Here is an 8,769-nt window from a genome sequence, read left to right as displayed (position 1 = left end):
AGGTACAAGATTTTAGGGAGAACTACCATTTTAATCAGGTTCACCCGCCCCTGTACCGTTAGGGGAAGCTTGGCCCAGCACCTAAATTTTGTCCTTGCTTCCTGAATTGCCGTTGTAATATTGTCTTTCAGAAAGTCTTCTGTTACCCCTGAGACCCAATTATACACCATTTTTCTGTTTATCTGTTCACTAATAGAGGTCTTTGGGGTAAAGTCCTTGTGTGTTATAAGGCTGCACTGGCGAGAGTATTTGCGCAAGTGTTAGAACAAAATTCTGTGGTTTACCCACAGGATATTGGGGTGTGGTACAGGGATCCGACAGTCATTATCCCGACATCGGGATCCCAACTGGCCGGACCCAGACAGCATGGTGAGTGCAACTAAGCCCCTTGCTGGCTCGCTGCGCCCACCATGCTGCCGGCACGGGGGATCAGCAAAGTGAGCCTGTCCGGTGTTTGCAGGACAGCCAAACGGCTCGCAGGCTCTTGCGGCGCGGCTTCCCACTGTGAAGGCTGGGGGTCCCATGAGTGGACGGGCGGAGATCGGGCAGAGGTCGGCAGCGGCGGCTTGTCACAGGGGAGCCGGGGAATGCACAAGCTCATGTGCCGCGGCTACACGCCGTGTCCGGCTGACGTAACGAACTTCCGCGAGAGGGTCAGGCGGGGGTCGCAGGCGGAGACCAGATCTCCGTGCACTGGAGCTGCCGGAGCTTTGGCTTTGGATTGACAGATAGCGCACCACAGGAACCGGGACTTCAGCAGGGGTACTGCGAGCACAATTTTTTCAGCTTTCGTTTGTCCTTAATAGCAATAGGCAATACACATTGTCGATAGACCAGATAGGACTTAAGCCCCCTTTTTTCCCTTTTCTTCCTCTTTCTTTTACACAAAATAACAGTCAATTGGTGCAAGGGAACAAAAGTACCTTTAGCCAAATGAATAAGGGCAGGGAGACTGGCAAAAAGTCCGTCTGTATACTGTATATCCTGTGGCAAGTAAGGGCACAGAGGGACCAGCTTGTTGGATGAATAGTGAAGCTGCCACAGACCACCACTGCCAGAGGCTAAGTACCCCCGTCGGGCGCCGGCTGGAGATTCGGGGGGGAGAATGCAAGCCAGTCTACAGCAGGCTGCACACTGCCATGAATGCTCGCTTCTGCTGGCGTCTCGCAATGGAGGAATTCCCTTCGGTAGGTCAGGCAGGGGGTGCTGAAGAGCCAGGCGCGTCACACTGATATCTCCTGCTGGCGTCACACCAGCACACAAGGCTCCGACAGAAGAGGCGAGCTGGGATCCCATGGAAGCCGGCTGGAGACCACAGGAAGGCGGACAGAGCGCCACAGGCGCAGCGCGACTGCACGCAGGTTCTCCCACAGGCAGGTCAGCCGGAGGTCACGCAGAGGAGACGGGCAGCCCTCTGCTCATACAGCGCCGGGCTCCACGGCTGTACCGCCAGCGACAGAGACGTCTTTCACCACGGCCAGAAAAGGGACCCAGATACCAACAGAGTTACAACCGCACTGTAGTATCGATTTACCGGCCTACATATGCATGTGCAGGACGGAGGGGGGCCAGATTCTAGAGGAGACCCGGCATTAACCTCCCTCACTCACACGCCACCGTGGCCACACCCCCAGCCTACAGAGTTACTTCATCCATATACTCCAGCTTTTCATGGTACCCTTAGGCCAAAAGTATCTTATTGTGAAATGCAGACAAACATATTAATTTAAGTAAATTATGACTGTATCCTTAGGTTTCATTTTGTGGTAAGGGACATGATTCACTACTTATATTTGTCCACACATTGACCATGAATAATTTGAAGTGAAGGGGAAAGAGAAAAGACTCTCTCTTTGTGGGGGCACTCTTTGATGATTCATCAAAGAGTGCCCCCACAAAGAGAGAGTCTTTTCTCTTTCCCCTTCAGTAACCTATTTACTCTCCGGGGTGCACCTCCACTAGATAAATTATTCTTAACTAGGGATCTTATTTCTCCCTTTAATTCTACCTGCTATTGTGGATCCTTACATTTCTTTCTAATTGGGCCTCTTCGGCCGCTTGTGCACCGGTCACCACCCCCTTCCCTTTTCCCCTAAGAGTATAATTTGAAGTGAACCTGGAACATCAACCCAGGGTACCCCTACAAGTGCCCCATGGCACCTAGGATGCCACAGTGCCCAATTTGGGAACCACCGCAGTAAAATGTGTTTTAGCTTGATCACTTTGTTGAGTGATGAATGGAAAAGTGGGTTTATTTGATATATTTCTCTCAGAGGGTCAAGTAAATATTTTGTGGAGTTGGTTCATTGACCTCAATGCATTTGTATAAGGTTTGTGGAGCATGACCCCTCTCTTCAAATTTTGCATGGAATTCTGCTGGCATTTTGACATGTGCCCATTGCTGTTCCTTGTAGAGATTTTAGTAATGGGCTAAGATAAACACAATGTCATCCAATGTAAAAACAATTTGGTTCTTGTCAGGGCTGCTGGAAAGAGAGAGAGAGATACTCTCCCTCCATCTCTCTCTCTCTCTCTCTCTCTCTCTTTCTCTCTCTCTCTACATCTCTCTCTCTTTTCATCTCTTTCAGCATCCACTGGGGTATGACAGAAGTCAAATAACCATCCTTAGTAAATATTTCCAAATATTTTAAAAGTGTCGAGATGAGAAAATCTACAGATGTAGCCGGCCTCTTCCTTGCAGGGGCTGACGAAACTATTGCCTACCTCCAGCCAGGGGCGGATTGGGAATTAAAACCAGCCCGGGAAATATCTTGAAGCAGCCCTAACGGGGGGGATGGGGGGGGGGGGGGGGGGTGTTGTTGCGCGCCGCAGGCGTGCCCGATTTTTTGAGGGGGCGTGGCCTATCAATATGGGGGTGTGGCCTATTTCAACGGGCTGCTGGCTATGTCCCCAGCCCCTCAGGCTGCAGAATAGGCGCATGCGTACAGCGTTTATCCTGCAGCATGTGGGGCTGGGGAGATAGAGATGGGGGGGGGGGGGGTGTGACAGGGGGTCTCCCAACACAGTAGAGCGGCAGGGTGGAAGAGGATGCAGGGAGGGAGGGGGGGATGGAGGGTGGCGTAGAATGCTGGGAGGGGAGATGCAGAGTGGCTGAGAACGAAGGGAGTGAGGACTTACACAGGGTGACACAGGACGCAGAGTGTGAGGGGGGCATGGTGGCACAGGATGCAGGGTAGGAGGGGGAATGCAGAGTGGCAGGGGATGCAGGGAGGGGAGTCACAAAGTGGTGGAGGATGCAAGGAGGGGAGACAGTGATGCCCATTATACATATGCCACACACCGTGATGCCCATTATACATATGCCACACCGTGATGCCCATTATACATATGCCACACACCGTGATGCCCATTATACATATGCCACACACCGTGATGCCCATTATACATATGCCACACCGTGATGCCCATTATACATATGCCACACACCGTGATTCCCATTATACATATGCCGCACACCGTGATGCCCATTATACATATGCCACACACCGTGATGCCCATTATACATATGCCACACACCATGATGCCATTATACATATGCCGCACACCGTGATGCCATTATACATATGCCACACACCGTGATGCCCCATTATACATATGCCACCCACCGTGATGCTCATTATACATATGCCACAGACCGTGATGCCCATTATACATATACCACACACCGTGATGCCCCATTATACATATGCCACACACCGTGATGCTCATTATACATATGCCACACACCGTGATGCCCATTATACATATGCCACACCGTGATGCCCATTATACATATGCCACACACCGTGATGCCCATTATACATATGCCACACACCGTGATGCCCATTAAACATATGCCACACCGTGATGCTCATTATACATATGCCACACACCGTGATGCCCATTATACATATGCCGCACACCGTGATGCCCATTATACATATGCCACACACCGTGATGCCCATTATACATATGCCACACACCATGATGCCATTATACATATGCCGCACACCAAGATGCCATTATACATATGCCACACACCGTGATGCCCCATTATACATATGCCACACCGTGATGCCCATTATACATATGCCACACACCGTGATGCCCATTATACATATGCCACACACCGTGATGCCCATTATACATATGCCACACACCGTGATGCCCATTATACATATACCACACACCGTATATTTATATATAAATTCTGCCAGTGCCCTTAGTACCCCTAGTTTACCCTCGGTGCGTGCTGCCTGCTGTTAAGAGCTGCTCCTCTGCTGCGTGCTGCTGTGCTGAGTACTCTCTAGTCCTGCTGCTGACGCCCATCAGATCCAGCCCCAAAATCAATCCTGCGCGCTGCTGGGAAGGCTGGATCACGTGGGCACTGGGCAGAGAGCCAGAAGTTGAAGCCTCTGGACCGCGGGAGCAGCTGCGTGCGCCTGCGCATGCGCACCAGTGCTCCCGCGGCCATTTTAACTATGCCAAACTCGAGGCCGGCCGCGGCCATCTTTACTCAGGGCAAAGTTCATGTAGATGCCGCGGCCGGCCCTGTAAAGGAAGGAGGGAGGGAGGGCGGACGGGCGGCCAGAGCAGGACCAGGACGGCAAAGCGGCAGCCTCTGACTGGACCGCGGGAGCAGCTGCGTGCGCCGCGCATGCGCACCAGCGCTCCCGCGGCCATTTTAACTATGGCAAATCTCGAGGCCGGCCGCGGCCATCTTTACTCAGGCCAAAATTCACGTAGATGCCGCGGCCGGCCCTGTGAAGGAGGGAGGGAGGGCGGCCAGACCAGGAAGCAAGCGGCAGCCTCTGTCTGGACCGCGGGAGCAGCTGCGTGCGCCGCGCATGCGCACCAGCGCTCCCGCGGCCATTTTAACTATGGCAAAGCTCGAGGCCGGCCGCGGCCATCTTTACTCAGGACAAAATACACGTAGATGCCGCGGCCGGCCCTGTAACGGAGGGAGGGCGGCCTGTCACACAAAAAATATGCCGGCCCACCGGGAAACAGCCCGGTTTCCCGGTAGGCCAATCCGCCCCTGCCTCCAGCTCCCGGCAGGGGGCGGATGCACATGAGACACTCGCGTGCCCTATGGCAACGGAGCTCCCCACCGCCGCCTCCCCCATGGTCCCAATCGCCGCCCAGACAAGCTTTAGTAAATGTTCCCCTATATGTCTTCCAGCAGGGTTTAAGAGGCTCCGGTGGAGTTTTTGAGACCTTATAAATAAGGGGTATGTGGTGCATAACATTTCTAAAATTATTATTATTTTGTTTTTATTTAATATGCATTTATGATGATGGAGAAATATTCTGCATTGGTCAGATTGTAAGTGCTTTTGTCTTGTAAGGGTCATTGTATCAAATCATTGTCTATAGCGGTGTGCATTATCAGCTGGTCTTATAGATATTTGGGGATTTTTGCTGAGTTCCTTTGGAGTTTTAGGCGTATTGAATCTGGGATTCCGAATGTCAGGACGTCCCTACAGTCGTTATCCCGGGCTGTTTTTGTTCGTCGTTCTGACAGCCGAAATTCAATGTTCTGGCTGTTGAGTGTCAAAGTCTGCGGATCGGCAAAAACGGTTGCAGATTGTCGAACAATGACCGTGAATTTGACAATCCATGACCATTTCTGACAAAACAGTTCAGACTTTTAAGAAAAGTTAATGGCAGCATTGAATAGGTGAGCGACGATGTTTTCCCTATCTGCAAATATCGACACAGATGGAATACCTCCCAATGTGTCTTTATATGTAATGTTTTTTCCAGAGCGCTAAATATATGCCCATTTCCAGAACGTCTTCAGTTTTTTTTCCACATCGCACATGCTGTAAAATCATTGGGCCAGAAGTACGGCAGTGGCAGTCGTGCGTTATGCCGGTCGAAATCTGACATTTTTTTAAAGGGGCAATCATTTACAAGGCATGGTTTTGCTTAGTAAATGAATGCCCCTTTAAAAAAAAACTCAGATTCCGTACGGCATCCCACATGGCTGCCGAACTCACAACCCAATACTTCCCACCCATTATCTTGGTGCCCCCTTGGGAGCAGGAGCCTGGTTGCAGATGACTCCATTTCCTCCGATCTATTTATGAAACTGTGAAAACAGGGGACAAGTTAGCCAGTGTAGACGTTGCCCATGGCAACCAATCAGCATTGAGGTAACATTTATCAAGTGCATTCTATAAACTTATATGTAGCAGCTAATTGGTTGCCATGGTCAACTTCTCCGCCAGCTCACTTCATGAATAGAACTTAGAGGTAGATGGTTAAAATGGAAATGATTTATTATCCAACAAATTCTACCTGGCAGTTGATGCCTAATGAAGATAAAATTCTAACAACAAATATACAAATGTTCTAAAAAGACGTTATAGGCCAGATGTTTCTATGCATAATAAAAACATAGAAAAAATACTTGAAACCTAATTAATCACCATGGGATGTGATATTGTTTACCAATTAAAGAATGTGTTTCTATTCTTTATTTTTGTCATAATTATATGCTAGTTGCTTGATAATGCTAATGATTCATATATCCCAGGAGAGTGAGGAACCTTCATGGAGTAAATCCTATGGGTAGTAGAATTGTCATTTAAATGGGTGAATTTTGCCTTCCTGCATTACAGACTATCAACATTATCAACTGGGTTGGCTGCTGCTTGGGGAAAATGGTGCATTGATAAACATGTGTCGGTGTATTCCAACTGGTGAAATGGATTTCAACTGAAATTCTAAATGAGGCAAAGATCATGGACAATGATGAGGTACACAGAAAACTAAATAACCTATAGAGATTCTTTAAAAAAACAAAAACAATTAAGACCCTTGAATTATTGGTTTATCTTTTCAATTACATGTAATTGGCATTTGAGTTACAGTAACGATACCAAACAAACCAATTTTACACATAAATTACAGTAACATTTTACATATAGTAATTTGAAAACAAATTTTTTCTTACCACTTCTACAGCAATATTAATTTGAATTATATTTTTGGTTTATTCCCAAAAATGTATGAGAATTAAGTAACCCTCCTTTTTATGACATTCACTTATTTATTGTTTGTTTGTTTGTATGTATGCTCAATGCAGCATGCCCTCCACCGCGCTGTCTCTCCCTCCCTGCCAGCTGATGCCGGCACCCCGTCTTATATCAAATTAATGTCACCGGCCACCGGATTGGCCTGTGTGCACACACCTTTATTCTTGCTAATAAAATTACATTAAAATTTTGGCTTTACCTCATATCCGAACAAACATTCAAATCCAATTTCATGTTCATCTGAAAAGCTGACTTTGGTCCCCTCTATACAACCAAATTAATTAGGGCTGTTTAATCTAATCATTATTTAGTCTTCTTTCTTAGATGCGTAACTATCACCGTATTATAATCTTGCATCTCAGTTTTTGCATAGGCTCAGGCATTATACAATACTTACACTTCTTCCACATTTTTCCAAATATTATTATCGTTTGCTGTTTTTTTTAACACTTTGCTTCTTTTTATATATATTTTGTAGGAGACGTTTAAGGACAACCAAACAATGGTGTCCGAGTTCATACTTCTAGGATTTCAGCAGCTTCACAATTTCAAAGTCCCTTTCTTTGTTTGTCTCACAATCATTTACGCCAGTACAGTAGTTGGAAATCTTCTGATTATTTGTCTGGTGTCATCCAATCGGAAGCTCCGTTCTCCAATGTACATCTTTCTCAGCCATCTCTCTCTTTGTGACATTGTGATCAGCACAAATGTCACTCCAAATACTCTACAAGTCATTTTACAAGGCAAGACTGCCATGTCTTTTCTTTCATGCATCACGCAGATGTATTTCTTTGGGGCTACAGCCATCATGGAGTGCTGTCTTCTAACGGTGATGTCCTACGACAGATACTTGGCTATTTGTGATCCGCTGCACTACACATCGATAATGAATGCCAGTCTTCCTCATTACCTTGTTCTATGTGCATGGATGGTAGGCTTTGGGCAGGCATTGGTCACTCACACATTTGTTCTTAATTTGCAATTTTGTCGGTCGAACGTCATTGACCATTTCTTTTGTGACCTTGGTCCTGTCCTTGAGCTTTCTTGTTCTGACATTTTGGTTATCCAAATTGATGTCTCCGTAGTGGCCATTGTGATGGCTTTTTCCCAGATGCTCTTCATAATTATAACTTATATCTTCATCTTTAATGCCATCCTACACATATCCTCTGCCACAGAGAGAAATAAAGTCTTCTCCACGTGCAGCTCCCACTTGGCTGTTGTATGCATCTATTACGGAAGCTTAATTACACTCTATGTCGCTCCATCAAGAGGATATTCATTCAATTTAAATAAGATCTTGTCTTTAATAAACTCTTCTATTACTCCTTTGTTTAATCCTATCATATACTCTCTAAGAAATAAAGAGTCACAGCCTGCAATAAACTTATATCAAATTTGTTACATTCTTAAGTGAAATGGAAGAAAACAGTAGCATTATTTTCAAATAACATGTGTAATTATCTTGTAAACTTTTCATATACAGTTTGTCAGATTTATATCCAGAATTAGTATATTAACGTTATTAACCTACTTCATATTTTTTAGGTTAAAATGGTAAATGTTAATGTTAATGTGGAACTTTTTTGCAAACAGAACTGTGATTTACAAATCATATGATCTAAAATAAACGTAAAAGAAAAGATAACCAAGGATGGTTGTATTTTTTCTTTAGAAATGACATTGAATGGCCATAAATGAAATGTGCGGGCAAACAGGTAAGTCT

The 8,769-nt window shown here is 46.3% G+C and overlaps 1 protein-coding gene across 1 annotated transcript; it reads left to right on the top strand.

Moving 5' to 3' along the window:
- The first annotated feature begins 1,169 nt into the window (after positions 1–1,169).
- Positions 1,170–8,460, top strand: LOC146073330 (olfactory receptor 5G9-like). The gene is made up of 2 exons (XM_083180507.1): positions 1,170–1,187; positions 7,522–8,460. The coding sequence occupies exons 1-2, from the start codon at positions 1,170–1,172 to the stop codon at positions 8,458–8,460; spliced, it is 957 nt and encodes a 318-aa protein (XP_083036633.1).
- The last annotated feature ends 309 nt before the right edge of the window (positions 8,461–8,769 follow it).

The sequence above is a fragment of the Crinia signifera genome, chromosome 4 (genome assembly GCF_055691185.1).
Source record: "Crinia signifera chromosome 4, ASM5569118v1, whole genome shotgun sequence".
NCBI classification, from domain to species: domain Eukaryota; kingdom Metazoa; phylum Chordata; class Amphibia; order Anura; family Myobatrachidae; genus Crinia; species Crinia signifera.
The sequence above is the reverse complement of the archived record's forward strand: the minus strand, read 5'-3'. Positions and strand labels throughout refer to the sequence as shown.